Below are 21,033 nucleotides of genomic sequence, written 5' to 3' on the forward strand. Positions count from 1 at the left end.
TCCTGATTTATTTACCAGGGTATTGTCGACCTTGATGCCATCTTATTAACCTGTATGCTGTGGTTTCTATTTAGTGGAGGTATAATCATCTTTCTGCATTTCAGCTGTTACTGCTGGGGTGAAAGATTTCTTCTTCAACTCCTTGAGAACTTGGTGTACGTATAGGGTGTCGTGCCTCATTTCGTCGGGGATCGATCCCTGCGTCTGTTTTGTGGCTTGTTTTTGTCATTGAGTGGTTTATCTCCCACCTTCTTCTGAGTAGGCTCTACGTCTTTGCACGGTTGCTCAGAGGGTTTCTGGGAACGCTTAGCCTCATCCTAGAGGGAGTGTTTTTTTTCCAAAGCATAAGAGTCTGCCAGGGTTAAGTTCTCACCCATGATTAATTTTCCGAAAAGTGAGTGGTCTGCTGAGAGCCCCTTTCGAAAGGTTAAGCATACAATGTTGTCATCGCATCCGATGATCTTCATCTTATGCATCTTGAACCTCTTGACGTATGTACGGAGTGACTCATTCAGGTCATTCTTCATGTTAAAGAGGTGGTCAGACTTCTTCTTGATCGAGCAGTAGAACGAATATTCCTTAATGAAAACCAAGGAAAATTCACTTGCGGATTGATCGTGGCAGTAGGGTGTGGAACCAATCTTGCTTCTCGCCTTGTAGTGTCGTGGCAAAGATATTACACATAAGAGCATCATTGTTGGCGGGTCATGACACTTCGGTAGTGCATCAAATGTCTGTCCAGATCTTCATTTCCTTTGAACAAGGTGAAATGTGGCGGGTTGAACTTCCACGGTGGCTTCGTCTGCTCGATCTCGTTTTTAAAAAGTGATATGCTCAGGTTGGCCACGTCTATTCGAAGGGAATTATCGGTAGTGTCAATGCGCTGAAATCCGCGTAGCTTTTTTGCTATTAGCCTTTGTACTTCCTTCCAAATTTGCGCCTAGTAAGGTAGCGGAGCCTTCAGCTACCCCCGATGCTAACTTGCTGGTCCAAGTTGCTCTTCGGCATGTCCGGCCTATCTGTGTCCCGGTCGCGGTGCACGTGGTTCACTTTGTGTTGCTAGTCGTCATTCTCGGCGGGGGCTGCCAATAGAACTTAAGCTGGACTGCTCTCGTGCTCTTATCTGGGCGTCATGCGGCTGCCTACTCTATTGCCTCATAAGAAGATCTTTTTGTGGGCTAAGCCACGTGTGGATGCTTCTTCTGGAATGTCCTGAGTACTTCTCGGAGTGTGAACCTAACCTTGAATGCATACTGACTCGTGAGCCGAGTTGAGAATGAACGCTTCTCTGCGCATCTAGGCAGGAGAAGACATTCTCCCGAGGACCCAAGCAAGAGTGCACACTACCCGAATGCACGATTTATAGCAGGTTGAACGACTCTTTACCGGCACGTCGCTGGAATGATTAACGCTATTACGTTCTTGTCCTGCTTTGGGACACCTCGTCTGGGGCGTGCTGCATCTCGATACGCTCGAGGAGCTGGTTCACCAAAATAGTCTGTTGCGCAAGGGCACTTGTCAAGTTGGCGACCTGCTGGGGCAGGTGGTTCTCGCCATTTGGATTGGAAGAGTCTGGATAATGGGCGTCTCCATGTATGGTTGAAGTATAGTGGATTACAGGTATAAAACTTAATCCCAAATAGGGCATTCCTGCATAAAAGTGGGGTAAAAATAACCTTGAATTGATCGAGGGACCGGTGGTCGGAATCTAGATTGTCGAAGGTGGCCTTGGATTAGATTGGGTTGTGGGCTGGATTGCCGAAATAGGTCGCATGGCGTGTTGGAACGGCTCCTACTTGCCTTGGGGTTGTATGGTCGTGGGCCCTCCTGGTCTTTGGGTTGCCACATCATAGCCTGCTGACTGGGCTCTTTCAGCTTGGGCCCGTTGTGTTGCTTGGCTAGCAGCAGCTGCTATGTTCTAGGCTCAGGTTTGTGCCTGCTGCTGTAGTGGGCTGGGTTTCCTACCCTAGGCCTGCTGTGGCAGCTACCAAGTTTTGAGCCTCCTACCCATGGGTTTGGAAGTGGACCTGGGCCTCCTGCTTAGGGTTTGGTAAGGTGCGGCACTGCAAGGGCAGCGACGGTGAAAGTGGTGTCGTGGCCTAGTGGCCTTGCCGCGGCTATTGGGTCACAACAATGGTGGTGGTGTGGCTTCGCAGCAGTGGGGCTCCTCCTGCCGTCGCGTTGAGCCTTAAGGATCGCCGTCGTGGGGTTACGTCCTCATCTCCACTCTCCGGTCCAAATCCTTGTACATATGGTGTTCTGTTCATCATAGTTTCTGAATTTCCTACTATTGTATCCTTTCTCCAGGGATTGATCAAGAAACTTTTCTAAGAAAAATTAATTGATACGACGTGTAAGAAATTCAATGTAAAAGAAAATTCAAGAAACAAATGCAAGAGGCTTCTTCGAGTGTTTGAATTAGCTCTCAATGAAAGCACCAATTTGTCGATGCAAATTTCCGCCGTCTTCAATTTTGACAAAAATGCACCTGCAAAACAATCAACACCTTTTATCAAAGACCTAAGCCTCACGCGCCCCGAGGTGTGGGGGGGCGGTTAGGCCAATAGATCTCCGATGCCTAAGTCAGTTTCTCTGAGAGAGTAAAGTGTTTAGGGCTTTTTTAGGGGTAGCAAAAGCTCTAAAAATTTGGTAGGATATGGAGTATTTATAGGGATAGGGCCAACCACAATGTTAAGGTAAACTTTTATACAAATTGCTGTGAATATGTCAAATGCTAAAAAAAAAAATGATATTTAATGTGATTTAATATTTGTCAAAGAGAATAATGTTGAAGCAATGATTGTAATTTTGTAAAATATGTGGGGGTAATACTATGGTTTGAAAATTTTATGTTTTTCAATGCTTTTCTACTGTCATTGACCAACAGTTAAAAAAAAATAAAATAAAATAAAACAAACTTTTTTTTTTTGTTTTACCAAACACATTTTATGTTCCTGAATTTTTAATAAGCTTTTTTTTATTATTTTTTTATTATTTTTTAAAGCATCACAATCCCAAACCAACCCTTAGTTGGTTGTCTGCCAAACAACAAACTGCATCCTCACAATAGTACTACGAACGAAAAGCGTTGGTAAGTAAAGACGCTTTACAAAGTAGCATATCCAACCAAGCCATATATTGATGCTTTAGGCCATAGAGTTTTCAAGGACGGCTATGGAGATTTATTTAAGGTAACTTTAACGAAAAGCTCCCGATACTGTTCACTTTAACGAAAAACCACATTTTTACACTAAAAAGTCAATCCTGGTACTATTCACTTTATCCTTTATTTTGTTCTTATCGTTAAAACTCAAAGTTTTCAAGCATTTTTTATTAATTTTCCTTTTATTTAATTGACCCCAAGCCTAATCTCATACCTTTGGTAAGCCATGGGGAGATGATGAGTAAATAAAAACCCCACCTTCCTATAAAAATAAAATAAAAACACTACATTTCAAGTGACATTGTTTTTCCATGCATGCAAGTAGGAATAAAAATTAAAAAAAAAATTAGTCACGCACAGGAAGCATAAGCTTTTTACTTTTCACAGATTTGGATTTAACTTTGACACCAAATTATTTGTGATAATTAAAGTTAGAGTAAATTACACTTTTATACCTCAGGTTTGGGGTCTATTTCAATTCCTTACAACATCTTCAAAACATTTCACTTTCATACCTTAAATACTATTTTATTTCAAAATAATACCTCCATTACATTTTCCATTCATTGATCTGTTAAGTGCTGATGTGGCTGCCATATATATGCCACGTGGCAAAAAATGATTTTTTAGTTTCTTTTTAAAAAACCTGAATTTTCTCAAAAACAAATAATAATAATAATAAAATATATTTGAAACCCATCCCTAAACCTGCAAGAAGAAGAAGAAAAAGAAGAAGAAGAAGAAATGATTTTTTAGTTTCTTTTTAAAAAACCTGAATTTTCTCCAAAAAAAAAAAATAATAATAAAATATATTAGAAACCCATCCCTAAACCTGCAAGAAGAAGAAGAAGAAGAGGGAGAAAAGAAAAAAAAATTGAAACCCATCCCATCCCATCTCCCCACAACCACCCCCACATCACTAAACCTGCAACAACAAGAAGAAGAAGAAGGAGGAGAGAAAAAAAAAAGAAAAAAAAAAAAGGCCAAACCCAGTTCGTCCCCCCTCCCCTAAAAATCTACAACCTAGAAGAAGAAGAAGAGGGAAAAATAAAAAATAAAAACCCAAAAATAGTCTTCCCCGACCCACCCCTTCTCCCATCCATCATCACCCACCCCAAAATCCCACCCGAGCCACCCCTTTCTTCCATCCCCAATCACCCCTCCCAAAAATCCCCCATCACCCGACCCCAAAAATCCCACCTGAGATTAGGTGGATCTACCACAAAATCAGTCCAACAATCATGGGTTCGTGTTTTTTATTGTTGGGGGGGGGGGGGGGGGGGTGGGGGGTATGGAAGGCAGGTGCGTCGCGCAGGGGTGGGGGGAAGGGGGAAGGCAGGTTCAAGCACTTTTTTTTTCCCCTCCTGCTCCTTCCTCTTCTTGCAAGTTTAGGGACGTAGGGGGTGCAGGTTTAGGGATGGGTTTCAATTTTTTTTTTTTTTTGAGAAAATTCAGGTTTTTTAAAAAGAAACTAAAAATTCTTCTTTTTTTGCCACGTGGCAGACATTTGGCAGCCACATGGCATATATGTGGCAGTCGCGTTAGCACTAAATGGATCAATGGATGGAAAATGTAATTGAGGTATTATTTTGAAATAAAATAGTACTTAAGGTATGAAAATGAAATGTTTTAAAGATATTGTGAGGAATTGAAATAGACCGCAAACCTGAGGTATGAAAGTGTAATTTACCCTTAAAGTTATAATACTTTAGATTTAATCGTGTCGCCTAATTATTTGACAATTAAGATTATAGAACTTTTGATTTAACTGTGGCACCTAATTATTTGATAATTAAGGTTATAATACTAGATTTAACCATAACACCTAATTGTTTGATAATTATTTGAATCCAGTACACATATATTAATAGATTTTAGAAGCCATCACCTTAGAACGTCAATGTCAATATCCATACCAAAAATTAAATTGAATCACATGCACTGTTCAGCTACGAAGAAGGGGAAGCCTGAGGTTTGTATTCATAGCATTTATTTTTTTCGCCCCTTTTTTCTCTCTTTTCTTCTTCGATGTGAATGAATAGTTGGGAAAACTGAATTCAGAGTCGCGATTTAAGTGAGGGTGGAGAGAGAGGCCCACCAGTACAACCCTATAAATAGGAATAAGTAATCTGTTCAGGTTTATGGGATGATATGGGCAACAAGTTAATAATTCTCTAATATTGTCGTGTGTATGATTCTCTTTAAGCATAACTGCTCGCATTCTGGAGAACCACCTCAAAGGCAAAATACGAAGTGATAAACTTTGTAAGTACATGGTCCACCACCCATATCACCAGGGCCGGTCTTGAGAATTTGAGGGTCCTAGGCCAACCTTCGAAGTGGAATCTTAAAGTTCTTTGATCTTCGGTTCTTTTGTATATTGATTTGTATAACAAAGAATTTGCTGAATACATAAAAAATTATATTTTCACATCAAATATCATTAAAAATTATTATAAAAAGAAGATAAATATACAAATATTACTTAAACATTACACGGCTCACTTTTTTATATGCAAATGTACTAAATGTTTGCAGTCAAGAGTCTATAATTGAGAGTGAAGAACAATAAAACTTGATGATCAAGAGAGTAAAGAACAATAAAACTTGATTGACAAGTATAATAAATACAACAACGCCAATTGTTTCTCTTGTGTTTTTTTTTTTTTTTCTAAAATCAATATCACACTAAATAATTGAATATGAAAATAATCCATTGAATAAGAAGTTATTGAAAAGCAAAATATAAATTCAAAGTTTCGATTACCTTAAAGTACAATCTTTAAGACCATGTGATAGTTGGTTTAAACATTCAATAGGAATGGAGAGAATGAGAAGTTGGTTTAAACATTTGAAAGAAATGGAGAGAATGGGAAGTTGAAAGAAAAAAAGATTGCAAAGGGACTTGAATTTTATAACTTTATATGCATTTGGACAGATGGATTGGCAATAAATTTGAAAAACAAGAAAAATCCAGTGACTGAAAGGAAGCTTCATGTTTCAAACTCTACACCCCAAAGAAAAATGAAGCCGAACATTTCCACTGCGCTAACAAATGAATTATGATATTTCTTACTTTTTTTTTTTTTTTGTATTTATATGTTAATTACAGGATATAAAATTCTTTTGGAGTCCCCTCCGAAGTGGGGGTCCTAGGCAGGCACCTATTTGGGCTACCCTTAGGGCCGACCCTGCATATCACCCATATTGTTCAAATTTAACCATTTATTATTAGGTGTTGAGTTTATCACAAAAGGTTTTGGTGATATTAAGAGTTAAAACTTTCATATATTAATTGTATATTACTTTGTCATATGACTAATGTAAGATCATATTCTCCAACACAAAGAAAAGATCGTGTCATCTAATGATCTTTCAATCGTCAACAAAGAAACCTTATTATGAATCTCCTCCAATAAATATCGAACTTTCTCCTCATACTCCTTTAACAAGCGCACGAACCACCACAAAACCAAAAAAAAAAAAAAAAAAAGGAAATCACAAATCACAAATCACAAATCCTTAACACAGCTAGAGGGCGACACAATCACGAAAGCTCTCTTCAATAGAGTTACAAAGAAACCACAACCAATGGATGATGGTTAGAAGATGGAAGAAGCAGAGTGAGGAAGAGACCAAGAGGGGTTGGCCGCCAATCTCAAGGACAGAGACATGGGTCGGCGACGAATGATTTTTTCTCTTTAGTGGCTAAAATTGCAACTTTAATGACATATTTACTTACTTAAAACTAAGAAAGTCATGAACCTCAGAAGGGAAAGAATGAATGTGTATCAGAATGACTAGCCCCTTCTAGTATCAAATTCTTGCTTTTTAAGTGTTAGGTCCTTAGCCTTGGTCTTGGTATTCAACGTGAATCCACATTTTTTGCGTCTTGGTATTCAGCCTAACGTTATAGAATTTTTTATATTAACACCAAGGCAATCAGAAATTCATGCCATTAAAAGTCAACGAAGAGAAAATTATGAAAAGTAGTGTTGATCGACCTTATTTGAGGATGAGACTTTTTTCAATTGAACTATGCAAAACATGAAATTATTTATTGAAAAACTTAACTTTTTTTATTTTTTCATTATGTTTAAAGACTTATATGCCCTAGTTAGAAAATGCGATAATGGGACGGATGCTCAGGGTAAAAAGGGTAAAGGAAGACCTATGAAGACTTTGAAAGAGACTATAAGAAAAAATATGGAGTACTTAGAGCTAACGGAAAACTTAGCGCAAAACCAAGCATAATGACGTTTTACGATTCATACCGCCAACCCCACTTTGTAGGATAACGTTTGGTGGTGGTGATGGTTGTTATTGTTGTTGTAATATGTTATAAAACACACAGCAATGAAGAATATATAATATTCAAATACATATGTTTTATAAACGAAAAAACAAAATCATGAATCAGAACAATTCCAATACTTATTCAATGTAGCATGTCAAAATACTGTTCCAATATCCCAGAAAAACTTGTGATATTGTACAAGACATAATTTCTAGGGATGTGTTATCTATACACCTCTTTTTATTTCTCACATCCCATGTTAATTTCTGTTTTTTTATCTTCTTTAATTCAGTCGATCCGATAATCGAAAATTAAAAGGATGTGTACGAAAAATTCAACCACCCCAATTTTTAGGGCTGTACAGTGGGTTGTGAATGGAGGTATACCAAATGTTGGGTACTTGCCTAATGGGTCGGGCCGGGAACCATACCTATTGGACAAAGATTAGCACCTTGGTCTATAGCCTATGGGCGTGGCTCTCCTCAAATATGGCAGCTCTCCTTTTTCCTGCAAGTAAATGTAGGCGGTTTTCCATCGGGTAAGAGCGAAGTTGAATCCGGTAGATATGAGCGCACAAACAGGGAAAAAGGAAGCAGGGATGCTTTCTTTTATGGCCCGTATACGTAACTGTAATCAAAACATGAGAAATTAGATTGAAGATGAATTGAATTGAGCAAAATTAAGAATCAATTTCTTATTAAAGTTGTTTACTTAAATGTTCTGAAATCGGAATATGAATGAAACTAAATCCATATAAATTGTTTACAAGTGATTCGGAAAAAAAAAATTCATCTTGATTACTAAAATGCCTTTATTCTTTTTAAAGGTTAAGATCAAGAGACTACTTTTAACAAATATTTTTACATTTTTTAGCCTGTAGATGTCCATCTCCATTTGTATTTGTTTGCACCGCCATCGCTGTCGGAGCTCACCACGAGGTGAGAAAGATGAATTTACAAAATGAGTTGTGCTATATTTCCACTAAAATGAGTTGTGCCATATTTCCATCAAATTTCGTATTTAGAAACCACTTGAATTTACAATATAAATACTGATGACGAGATAATTACTGTTCCGTTTACATATTTACCAAAGTTTATCTCAATTTTCATGTTTAAGAGGTAAAATGTCAAAATCTCACCGCAGATCGACAACATCAATCCTCAAATTGGAGTTTATAAACACATGAGAACAATGCTCATAAATCGGGGTTCCATCTGAGGACTCTTCATGAGGATGAAACCCACGCTGATCACAATTACGAATTGCTGATACACCACCTGGGTCAGATAGATGAAATATGCCGTGTGGACTGCGATAACATGGGAAACAACTTAGTATGCTGATTATATTATATAATGAAATGATATATTATCAATTTCGTCGACAGTTAAACAAACCCACCTGGATGTATCTGTTGGAGCCATGACGATTGCAATTGCTTCTGGTAGCATAATCTGAAACAAAAACAACCATAGCGACCCTGTTATATGAAGTGCAATGAAACCTTGGAGAACACGGACAAATAACCAAAGTATATCTAATAATGTAACAAATCCTTCACGGTAGAGACTGTATTTCGACAAAAAGAACTAAAGCCACGAGGAAATTTAAAAAGTACAGATTGAAGTCCAGAAAATAAATATTACCAAAGAGTGAGGACCGGTTTAGGGAAAGGGGATGCCTACACTGTCGTGAGCCTATTATTCATAATAAAAATAAAAAAAAATAAAAAAATACAGTAAAGGAAAGGTGATTGCTTTTTACCTGGTATGAGTAATGAGTGTGCAGATCAACCGATGACATGAAACAGGTCTGTGAAGGGTGTGTCTGGTGCATCACATGGATACGAAAGTCAAAATAATGAGTACATGTACAAGAGCAATAACTAATGCACATTGAAGCCACTGAAGCTATTGACACTTACATGAATCCACCCAAGTTGAAAAAGAGATAATCTGTCTTGAACCTCAAATATTTCTTCCTCATTCAATGTTTGGCACTGAACATGAAACAAAGATAATGAATGCTGTTGATAGAAATAGACAAACGCACTATTAAGAAGACACATAAAATTGGGAGATCAGTCAAGATACTCAACACACTGAGTTTACATAAAAATGCTTATTTGATTCTAAATTATAAGTTATCCATAAATGGGATGAGTATCTCGAGCAAAAGGTCATCTAATTTATTTGGTATATGGTTTGCAGCTCCACATGTAGAAAAAAAAAACATGACAATTTAACCATCAAATGATCTCAAGAAGAAAATTTTGGTATGACAACCAGAATATGGAAAGGCAAACCACAAGTTAACATGTGATGTATCCTACCGAATCAGAGGTCGACTCTTGCTTTGGGACTATTAGCGTGGTGATATGGAAAACCTTGTTTTTCTGCAGCCACAGAAGAAAAAATGAAACACTGAGAACCCAAAGGAATCAAATTATGTTAGTTTTCTCACAACGAAAACACCATTATATTCTTACCAATGCACCAGCAAGAATACCACATGTCTCCAAGTTTTTATCTGTATTCGCCCTAGCCAATCTCAAGAAATCGTCCATCAATTTTACTGGCTGCAAAACAAATTAAATGCCACCAGCATCACATTAAAAAATAATACGGAGCCTTCACCATTAGAAGCAAGAAAAATAATTTCTCAAGGATTGTAATTCGGCAAGAGCAAGATCAGGTGTTTCCATTTATAAGAAGGATCAGGAATAGGAAGCTTACAACGTGTAAATGTTGATATGAACTAGAACTTGGCATCCCATCCAGAGACGGTTTTGCAGGTCCTGGCCTTGGATCTGCCACTTTTGATGGAGGAATTGGAGTATATTCCTGCTGCACTCGAGCAAGTACAGGAGGAGGAGAAGGCTGATGGATGACCAACTCAAAAGGATCTTCCCTTGCTTCATTAATCAATGAAGGACTTGATTCCTGAGAAGGACGTGGCCATGCTCCATCATCCAAGGAGAGCACCGACTCCATTGTAGATTTAATTCCTCCTGGATCACCATCTTGTACCTGATTCAGGCTATAACCATGAATGACATGAAATTCACTATGTTAGAAGCAACTAAAATTAGTAGGAAATTTCTTCGAAGTCAATCAAGCAAGCTTTGATAATATACATACTGAAAAGGAAGCAAAACATGGAAATAAATGTGGAAAAGAATCACAGTTACAAGGTTTAGACAAGAAGTATTGCATGAAAAACTCACTCTGAAATATTATTAGCGATTAAGTCAGTACTGCTTGGATATTGAACCTGCATAGCGAATAAGTTAATCAAGTTCTGCTAGCTCAGGAATAAAAATACTTTGAAACTGCACTTAACAATTTACCTTAACCTTTGCACTAGGTCCTAGCCACTGGCCCTGAAGACCATTTGGACCCAAAAATGAGTGTCTAGACAAAGTTTCTTTATTCGGAAGAGGTAGATTAAAAGATCTGCAAATTCAAGAAATTGTTGTCATAGTTCAGATTATTGCCTATGGATATCAGTATACTACACACAGCTAGAAGAAATACACTCACAGCTTCTGGAACTGCTTGTCAATTTGTGTAGTATTTGTTGAAATCTGTGAATAATTGTTTTTATACTTCCACGACGACTGAGATGTCAAGTTACCAGGCTGGACATGAAAATAGGGAAGTAATTTAGTATATTATCCATAGTCTTCCAACAAACTTCAGATAAACTAAAAATACTCCATGCAGGCACAACAAGGTTATGACAAATCTTATAAGTGCTTTACAACCCAATGAAGTCAATGACTAGATAATGAGAACCAACAGAACTAATCCCATAATATCGAAGAAGCATTCAGTACCTGCTTAGTGCTTAGGCTCAATGATTTATTGTTCACAGGAGGCCATTCTAAAGAAGACGTTGCCAAACCATTTGAAGCGCCTTCTAGGCATTCATGTTGAGGTAGTTGAGCAACTGCATGAGCCTCGTTAAGTTTGCTCACTAGGCGCTGGGCTTCCGCCTTTAAAGATTCAAGTTCATCTAGTACATCTAAAAGTTTCTGCAATGATGAAACGACAGCCAAATCAGAACAGGCTGAAGCACATTGAACATGCAAGAAGTAGTAAATTAAAAACTATCTAAAAGAACTTGCATACTTTACCTTCCTATATAGAGTTTTCTCTCTTGGAGGATACGTCGGGTAGTCTCGATGACATGGTATAGTTTCAGACACCAAACTGTAAAATTTTACAATAAGGTTACAAATCTCAATTATTCTATAACTATCAATCCCACAAAATGGGATCATAATAACACTTTCTACGTACCTTGAGAATCGTAGAAGTATGACGTACAAATCTAGGATGTTTTTCTCCTCCCGGTAAATATTAGCCTGAGCATTTGAAGAGTACATTTAGAAAACAAAAACAAAAAAACTGACAATTTTATACACACTTTGCAGGATACTCATCAAAATACTAGATTAATACATAGCATTGCCATATTATGTCATAAATTCCTAATTAGTTAGGATTAAACAATTATTTTCTAAACACAAAACTTACTGTTTCCAAATTTCATACAGAACTCAGCTTCAATGTGAAAATTAGAATTCAAACTCAATTTTTAGGGTGATTGGGGAGCCTTAGCGCTGATAAAATAAAAAATAAAAAACCCTTAAACAGCTAATTTCAATTAGAAGTATAAAATTTGGCACCCAAATGAAGTTCTAAGTAGGTAATTAGCATTTATCTATCAAATTTAAACCCTAATTACTCTAGAACTGAATACAATGAAATCAAAATAGAATCAAAGAGAGAGGAAAATCAAAAGGGAACCTGTTTGAGGAGATTATCGGCGATTCGGAAGTAAAATCGGAGAGGATAGCGATTATCGACCTCGACTCGCCGAGCCATCGAATTGATGCTGATCTTCATCTTCTCCGGCGACGAATGCCAGTTGGTCTCGCGGTATAGGGCGCAGTGCTTCAGCGAGAGAAAGGGAGGATCAATGTTCTCAACTTCTGAGCCCAGCCAAAACTCGGTCGTTTTGCGTGGAGAATGGTCTTTTAATTTTTTTTATGTCGACATGGTGAGGTTACAGAGGTACGGAATGGCTTTGGTTAGGTGCAGTGCTGGACCGACCTGTCTTCGGGGAGATATTTGTAACCTACGTAGAATTATACCCTCGTTTATGATAATTTTTGTGTTCGACAATTATATCAGGTAGATTGTTTGACCCACTTATAAAATAATGAGCATTTAGGTAGCATTTGATCTTATGTTTGTATTGTTGTACTTTTATACGGAAGTGGAAGTGATTCTAATAAAAATATTAAATATCAACGTTATAGGTAAAAATGAAGATTCAAACGGATGAAGGAGGACAAGATATTTTACTAAACAAATAGAGTTTACAAATGAGTGTTTAACTCTCACAATTTAAATCTCATAAATTACAAAATCATAAACCAAATGAAATCTAAAACAAACAGAGAAGTTCTCCCAAATTATTCTCTAACTCTCAAACTCACAAATTAACTCTTCCCAATGTCAAACAAATGAGCCATGAATTTGCCACACACTCATCACTCCAAACGGTAACCTCCGCTCCAAAACCAAAAGAGAGAAAAATCTTTAAACCAATGGTGATGACACACAAAATAAACCAAACCCTAAGATCCTATATATAATGCCTAGAACTTAAGTTACAATGAGAATCCTAATCCTAATTGAAATAAAATCCAAATCCTAATAGGCAAGGAAATCAAACTCTTTTTCTCATCAAATGAGTAAATTATCGAAACTTATCCACCAAACAAAGAATCCAACCAAGAGAACTAAAACCCAGCCCATATAGGTGGGCAAATATAACAAGAAAAAAATGGCCAATTAGCTGGAATGATCAATTTTTAAGATTTGGCTGAAAAAAATGATCAGTTTTTAAATGTCATCATTATATCATAATTGTATAGTCATTATGTTATAATTGTATCATCAATGTATGATCAAATATGACATGGTTACTAAAACTGATCATTCAAGTAAAGCGAAACTACTTTATATGCGGAACTATTGTCATGCTTGTACATTCAAGGGTGTGCACTGTGTCGTCTTTGTACTTGGTCATCGTTTTTCAAACTGGTGCCTTCAAATCAAAGTTTAATCTTACAGTCGTTCGCCCTTCTTTTGTCTTTGGCCAAACGAAAAAAGAACTAGGGATAGAAACAACATATAATCTCTAATACATAAATAAACGCTCTTAATCACTTGAGCTATAAGTGTCTTGAAATCTTATATTCATTCTGAAAACACACTTTTACAATAGTTATTATATATTGATTATCTCCTGATTTTGTTTTACTACTACAGTCTGAATAACGCCGACCCCACTTAGTAGAAAAAGACTTTGTTGTTGTTGCTACTATAGTCTGAATGACACCACTATATATTATACGTTTGCATATACATGGCTATGGGAATTAATTTTATGGCATCATACATATTAGAATTTAGAACAGTAATCCATTCCCCACAATCATCAGCACAATCCCAATCAGAATCTGGTTTGCAGCCTTGTATGCATTGCTTCCTTCAGCTCTGATGATGTGTTCATTCACGTCGAATTTACCTGGGAAAAATGCAATTTAATGACAGATTATACAAGTCACAACTGACATTTACTTAACCAAAACAAAATATATAATCTCTTCACACTACCATGACTTAGTACAAATTAAATCAAAGGGTTACCTCTTTCTTCGCCGTGGCCACATCCGGCATGAATCGTGTCTCGAATGTCTTGAATTGTGGCCTTGTTGTAAAACAGGAAATTGGTCATGATGTTATCAATACAATCGAGCACAAGCTGTGTCTCCGTCATGCAAGGACCATTGCAGTATTCATCAGTTTTTTCTGCAGGCACCTTCAGATCTCCACTCTCATTCAATCTGTAAGACTCTTCACAGCTGCTGTATACCTGAAATTTTCTCCAAACCATTACATATATTTCCATTACAATTGTGTTTACGTCTTCAAATGAATATTTTATTCCTAATGAACTTATTTTCCTAAAGTCTCACATGTACGTAAACATTCAGAAATGAATATTCTATTAAGTAACGGTGTGCATGAGTATTGTCAAAAGTGGATCTATAACGTGTTTGTATATTTTGTGAGCAACAATGGTACCTAACGCATTACGGATAGAATATTGACAGAACGTTAGCTCCATAGACGGACTAATCAAATTTGAATATAGTATGTGCTATCAACTGAATGATGGTGTGACTTACATATTTATCATTGAAACACAGCAAGGCTTTGGCAACAATTTGACCTGGATCCTGGTGTTCAGTGCCAGTGCCCTTTTCTGGTTCATCACCTCTTTCAGGTGTATATTCATCTGCCATCCCTGCAAAAATTTATGCACCAAAAAAAGTTCCACTTAATATTTTATTAGAAAATTAAGAATACGAAGTAGGATCCAATATTAGGTTTCTATGTCACATACAGACCTGTTCTGCAGCAGAAAAGAGAGATGCAGAAGAAAGCTGCAGCTAAAACTGAGAGTTGGGTCATCGTTAATGCCATGACAGAAGCTTGCAAACTACAGCAACTATCTCGGGAGAGAAATATAGCTACAGTTGGAGCTAAATCGAAATGTATACCGATGGAGCGTTACCGACCCCTAGCAATATAATGGGAGGTTCTAAATACCCAAATTTAATATGAAGAACCTGGCGTACCAATCTACTTTTCTTGACTGAATTAAACATAAACCACATTTCAGTCTGTGATTTGCCTAAATTCTCTCATATACATGCATTGATAGTCACCTTGAACAAACATAAGAAAGTAATTTCTGTGGATGGGAAAATTTGGTAAAAGTAGAAGTTGGTGGATTTTAATTGGGAAAGAGGAAAACCGATTGATGGGGTTAAAGTGGTAAAGAATTTGGAGGAATGCCGAGGACTAGAAGAAAGAGAGCAGTTGGAGTGCAAGTCACCAACTTCCACTTGCTGAGAAATTTTGCTAGAGAGTGAAAAATCAAACCTAAAAATTTGCATGAGCATTGTACAATTGTATACCTTGCAAGTAAAGATGGTGTACAATTAGAAAGAAAATTGAGAGTTTGAGTTTGGTTCATGGCCTAGGCAATACCACAAGATAGTGTGACATATGGCATGGTATTGGTGGCTACGGCACAGTTTTTTCTCTTTCAAATGTGGAAAATTGAATGTGTTTTTGTTTTTACTACATTTTCACTTTTCTTTTATCCTGAAGATATGAATTTCTTGTAACCAAAGAAAATTGCACTTTAGAAAGGTAAATTATACTTTGCATCCATTTGATTTAGGACACAATTTGGTCCATATGCGATAAAAATTTATATAAAATAACATTAAGTTACAAATTGTAACACCATGTCTCTTATGCGTCTATCACATAATTATATAGTTTGAAATAAAAAGCTATGGTGTAACAATAACTTAACGGTTATTTTATATTCTCGTGTTTATAAGAGCTCATTTCACCTATTTTTTCTTTACATGGAAACCGGATTTTATGTCTAAAAGCCATTTTTCATCCCCTTTTTTTGGCTATGTCTAGAAGGTTAAAGTTTTCTTTGAAGAAAGATCTTGTTTGTTGTCCATGTGGCATATATCCGTATATTAATCTGCGTTCATCAATCCAGCATCTCTGTAAACAAAAGCGAACTTGAGTGTTACGTCAAAATTAAAAATGGTTAACTTGACAGTTGATTGATAGAGAAGGCTTAAAGGTGTCTGGATGTTTTGCAACTTCTTTGCCAATTTTTTAAGGACATGGATCAAACCGTTGTGTGCCCTAGCGGTTGAGGCAACTGTTGTCTAATATAATTATATAAGTCTTTCATATAAAGTCCCAGTTTTGGTTATGGATTCAACTCAAGATGGAATCACAAAACGAACTGCGAAATTAATAGAGAAGAAGAGCAAACTTTAGAGAGAACTACTCTTATTAAAAATAAAAAATAAAAAAGCTAACTGACAATTATTACATTCAGCCAATTTCGATGCTTAATTATATATATAGAGCTTTGTCATCAACATTAATCCTCTCAAACAACAAACTACTTTGAGTCCTCGACGACTCTATGCTCCCTGCAACATCATAAACCAAAGATAATAAAACATTAAAAGGAAATTAATTAGCATTATTCAATATAGTTAACATACTACGAATAATGATGAGTAATTGCATATATATATATGAACTTACGAGGCTGTATATCATTCATGGCCAGATGTACAAGCAGGTCTCCTTGGGGGGAGCTGCTGGTGTGGAGTTCTCTGCATATTGTCACGTTAATTGGGTTTGTTATTCCAAGCGAGTTAAATTTTTGAAACGAGAACAATTCTTAATTAAACATTGACATTTTGTCAGGAATTAGATGTTGTTTTGCCCCCTGAACTATCAAGATAGGGTTTTCGTGATGTGGGACTTGTCGTCAGATTTCAAAAACTTCATCCAAATTGACGTTAAAAATTGTCGCATGCCTGAAAGTAATGCACTTATGTGCAGTTATAATTCTATACCTGGAGCTTTGGTTGTAAGGTCTCCACTGCTGCAGTTGATTTTGGATTCACCCCTGCACCTTGCTGTTACAAATCCATTAATTAATGGGATTTATTTATTTATTTACAAAATGAGTAAAAAGTAAAGGAGTTTAACTTTCATTTTTTTAGTAGGGGTTAATAATACCTTGCAGAGTGCCCAATCTGCTGAATCAAAGAAGGCACGTTCATGATCCTGCATGCATACATGCACACACACAAATTAGGGTTTTTGTCAGATGGGTTTAATGGAATATAACAGAAAAACAAAACTGACTGATGAACTCTTTGAAGTGGTAATCAATTTACCTTTGAAATCAAAGGCTTCTTCTTTGGCGCAAGTCCTCCATATTTGTTGGCAGCTGCTGACTGTAATTAAAACGGAAAAACAAACTGATAGTCAATGCACCAAGTATTGAACGCCTGTATTTGTATGGCTAAAACTTTGACAGCCTCAATGTGGCTATTCAAGTCTAATCATTTCATACACCAGAGTATTGTAAGAAAACCGTAAATTGGGAACGAAGATGAACACAATGATGATATCATAAGCGTGAAGTTCTATGACTCGGGACTACTAAGTGAATTGTGGAAGAACTTTTCCTCAATCTTGAGGAGCCAAGAGAACTTCCTCTTCAACTCACTTAGTGGCTGATTCACAGAACTTTGTGTTTATGATCGGAACCACCACTCTGTAAAGATCATCACTACAAAAAATAAATTAAAACAAAGCTTGTGTGGTCAATCATTGTAGCAAATAGAGGAACACTTCGTAATTCATTTACCGGATCCACCCATTTGTTCAAAATCTGATACAATTTGATGACCAAATGGTCACATATTTATTTAACTTTTTACATAGTTGATATTTACATATTAATTTATAATACGAGCAATTTCGATTATAATATCTAAACATGAAGTTTTACAAGGGGATTGTATTCAATTGGAAATTTGAGAGATTTTAATGGATTTTTATAGAGTTTAACTAGTTTGTAGAGATTCTATCTAAAATTTTGATTTAATTCCCTTAAAATTTCATGGGAATATGTGAAATTTATGAATGCTTAAAATACATTACAAAATCTTTCTAATTCTCACTAATTCATCAACTTTTCCAAATTCTTTAAATTCTAATTTCTAATTGAATACAGCTGAAATATTATAAAGTTCTTTAAAATTTTAATTGAATACATTCGGATTTCTAAAAAATTTAATAAACTATCTTAAAATCCTGATTGTGTACCCATTAAATTTTAGAGAGTAACTTAAAATCCTAATTGAATACCCTATATTCATTAAAAAAACAGCTAAATAGTGAGTTGGAGAGTAAATCGTCTTGTTTATGAGGGGATAGGATCGTCTCCGGAGCATACCCATCCGGATCCTTCTTCTTTACAGTCCAAGTCGGCATCCTTGCTTCCCCGGAGTTGGCGTGGTGGCTTCCCCGAAGTCGGCGTGGTGGCTTCCCCGGCGCTGGTAACCAGCAACGTCATAGTCGTCTGGAACGACGAACTCCGCTCGTCATTCTGAAAAATAGAATGCGTAGAAGTTCCCCAGAAACAAGCAGAAAAAATGAAGAAGAAGAAGATTGAAGAACGAGAGGAAGCACAAGCAAAACTGAAGAGATGAAAGAAGAAGAAGAAGAAAGATCCGAAGGATCCGGAGAGGATCCTATCCCGTTTATGAGAGCCAAGTTAATACCTTTAAAAATTGGTGAAAAGTAATCAATACAAGACGTGTATGTATTTTAACAAGGGAAAGTCAGCCGCAGCAACAGCAGCTGGGGATGAGGGATGTTGGTAGTCTACGTTAGTGCCCATAGTTGTAAGTTGCAACCACCGTACCTGCTGCCGACATTTCGCATAGGGATGACATATTCTCCTATCGTGTCAAGATACTAGCCGTTACTTGATAATATCCTAAATGTCGGTCCCATTTCAATTTTTCACTCTCCGAATTCACTTTGTGAGAATCTTAGAAACTCCTACATTCTAACCGTTTATCGTATATCATGCGGTTAACTTTTTTCAGATATTATTTGTGTTTAATTTTAAATAAAAAAATCAAATGATTTCTAACCGCATGATACACGATGAATGGCTAAGATGTTGAGATCTTCTTACTCATGTTTAAAACCTCAACAACCACTTATTTATACGGTCTAGTTATATTCTTCTTCACTTGTAAGTGAGAGGCCTTAGGTTCGATTTTCCCCAAAGATAAATTTGAATTATATTGTTGCTGACTCAATGTGAGGCTTAGATCACTATCCTCCCCTTAGTGTAGATAATATCGAATATTTAAAATAAAATAAAATAAAATATATATATATATATATATATATATATATATATATATGTTCAATGAAAAGAAGAAACTATATGTAAAGCACAATGCTTAAAATTTCTTCGATAACGGTCAATATTTTTGTGGAAATATCAAAAAAATCAACAAAATATATGAAAAGGGGTGTGAAGTTTAAACTTCATCCCATATTTGATATTTTTGACATATCGGTTAAATAGCAGTGAAATTCTTATATTTAGTATAAACCAATGTTTAACAATCTCTAAAGTTTCATTTTTAATTTTCATCATTTTCGTCGAAGACAACTGATATCAATTTTTAATATATCCATTGATATTTGTACAAATTTGTATATCAATATTTGCACCAATGTCGATATTTTAAACACTGATAACGCATGTGTGAAATGGCTAGTAAATTAATGAATTAAAAAGCTGCCACCAAAGGCCAAAAAAATAAAAAATAAAACATAAATAAAATGCCACCAACTTTAATTGAAATAAAGAGGATGCGGAGCGTATGACCGTGACTCATGCGGTAAGGATTGCAGATACGGCCATCAAATTTCTTAATTAGACATTTGAACCGACACCATGAAAATAGTCTACGCCTCTACGGTGGTTAACTAATCACATCCTCTCTGAATTTCAAATTTTATTAGTTTTTGGGGCTTAATTAGTCTAAACTCAATAATTTAACAAATAATAAGTTGGAATTACGAATAAGAGAGAGATTAGGAGCAGATCTTACCTCATGGTCTTGGGCAGCGAAATAGTCTTGGCCTCTGTTGCAATCCTCCATCTCAGCTCTCCTGCAAGATCATTGATTCTAATCAATCTTGGGGACAAAATTAAGACCTAATCACCGATGAAAAGAAAAGGGGAGCAGAAGTTTGACATAAAAATTGAGAATTAAGACATGAGAGAGAGAGAGAGAGAGAGAGAGAGAAAGAGAGAGAGAGAGAGATGGCTAACAAGAACAATGCAGCTGCAAATAGTAGCAGAAGTGTTGAAATGGGTTAGGAGTAGGTTAGTAATCTGTATATATATAATTACACACACACACACACATAAGGACCAAAAAGAGGAAAGAAACTAAAAGAGAGAAATGGGATCTTGGCATTACCTTGTGGAAGAGCAAAGTGAGAGATGCAACAGAAATGTTGAGAGGACAAGTTGCAAAAGGAAATAAAGGGGAGGGAGAGAGAGAGAGAGAGAGAGAGAGAGAGAGAGAGAGAGATGAGGAATGAAGGTTGAGTGAGAGGGTAAGATAAGAATATAACTGTATTTATGTATATGTGTTGTATTTTAGTATTTAATTTTGATTGGAGAAAGCATACTTATGATATACAATGTAGAAAGTCCAAATTAACGAGATATTTTTCAATGTATTGAGAATACAGTTTAGTACATTAAATATCATTATACTAGTTGTCGAATACTTGAAAAAAAAAAATTCAATCATTTGAATAATGACGCTTGGTATGCCAACTGTAATACTAGCACACTGAAAAATCTCTCTAAACTAACAAGATAAACTTAGCTATAATCATATCTTTGTTTGACCAAAACAAATAATTGCATATCTCTTCTCTCTTTCTCTTTTTTATTGTTGGGTAATTCATCACATATTATCAGACGACTCTTGTAATGTAACGGTATATAGTGGATGGAAATCCAAGATAAA

At 36.2% G+C, this 21,033-nt stretch overlaps 3 protein-coding genes across 9 annotated transcripts; all 3 read right to left on the reverse strand.

Annotated features, from left to right (window-relative positions):
• Nucleotides 1-8,461: 8,461 nt before the first annotated feature.
• LOC137737513 (AMSH-like ubiquitin thioesterase 3) lies at nucleotides 8,462-12,632 on the reverse strand. 4 transcript variants are annotated; one of them, XR_015954999.1, is made up of 14 exons: nucleotides 12,278-12,575; nucleotides 11,768-11,832; nucleotides 11,602-11,677; nucleotides 11,302-11,499; nucleotides 11,006-11,103; nucleotides 10,813-10,918; nucleotides 10,690-10,736; nucleotides 10,199-10,502; nucleotides 9,952-10,041; nucleotides 9,796-9,858; nucleotides 9,388-9,462; nucleotides 9,110-9,290; nucleotides 8,865-8,917; nucleotides 8,462-8,772 (listed from the first exon to the last, which is right to left on the reverse strand). XR_015954999.1 is itself a non-coding variant. In XM_068477020.2 (14 exons), the coding sequence occupies exons 1-14, from the start codon at nucleotides 12,374-12,376 to the stop codon at nucleotides 8,598-8,600; spliced, it is 1,512 nt and encodes a 503-aa protein (XP_068333121.2). In that variant the 5' UTR covers nucleotides 12,377-12,632; the 3' UTR covers nucleotides 8,462-8,597. The 4 variants fall into 4 exon arrangements, 2 of the variants coding, with proteins under 2 accessions (XP_068333121.2, XP_088539159.1); XM_068477020.2 differs by having other exon boundaries at nucleotides 9,228-9,290; nucleotides 12,278-12,632; XM_088683033.1 differs by having other exon boundaries at nucleotides 9,228-9,290; nucleotides 11,006-11,107; nucleotides 11,300-11,499; nucleotides 12,278-12,510.
• Nucleotides 12,633-13,708: 1,076 nt separating this feature from the next.
• LOC137736519 (uncharacterized) lies at nucleotides 13,709-15,156 on the reverse strand. Its single transcript, XM_068475780.2, has 4 exons — nucleotides 14,956-15,156; nucleotides 14,734-14,852; nucleotides 14,192-14,417; nucleotides 13,709-14,069 (listed from the first exon to the last, which is right to left on the reverse strand). The coding sequence occupies exons 1-4, from the start codon at nucleotides 15,029-15,031 to the stop codon at nucleotides 13,951-13,953; spliced, it is 540 nt and encodes a 179-aa protein (XP_068331881.1). The 5' UTR covers nucleotides 15,032-15,156; the 3' UTR covers nucleotides 13,709-13,950.
• A 1,151-nt stretch (nucleotides 15,157-16,307) lies between these two features.
• LOC137737341 (uncharacterized) lies at nucleotides 16,308-20,601 on the reverse strand. 4 transcript variants are annotated; one of them, XM_088682170.1, is made up of 8 exons: nucleotides 20,473-20,601; nucleotides 20,098-20,158; nucleotides 18,414-18,566; nucleotides 17,347-17,406; nucleotides 17,186-17,233; nucleotides 17,020-17,082; nucleotides 16,703-16,773; nucleotides 16,308-16,584 (listed from the first exon to the last, which is right to left on the reverse strand). In XM_088682170.1, exons 2-7 carry the CDS (start codon nucleotides 20,146-20,148, stop codon nucleotides 16,714-16,716), a joined length of 435 nt encoding a protein of 144 aa, XP_088538296.1. In that variant the 5' UTR covers nucleotides 20,149-20,158; nucleotides 20,473-20,601; the 3' UTR covers nucleotides 16,308-16,584; nucleotides 16,703-16,713. The 4 variants fall into 4 exon arrangements, with proteins under 4 accessions (XP_088538296.1, XP_068332891.1, XP_068332892.1 ...); XM_088682171.1 differs by lacking the exon at nucleotides 20,473-20,601 and adding an exon at nucleotides 20,322-20,403 and having other exon boundaries at nucleotides 16,422-16,584; XM_068476790.2 differs by lacking the exon at nucleotides 18,414-18,566.
• Between the last annotated feature and the right edge of the window lie 432 nt (nucleotides 20,602-21,033).

The sequence above is a fragment of the Pyrus communis genome, chromosome 13 (assembly GCF_041283825.1).
Source record: "Pyrus communis isolate YQ-2024b chromosome 13, ASM4128382v1, whole genome shotgun sequence".
Lineage (NCBI taxonomy): Eukaryota > Viridiplantae > Streptophyta > Magnoliopsida > Rosales > Rosaceae > Pyrus > Pyrus communis.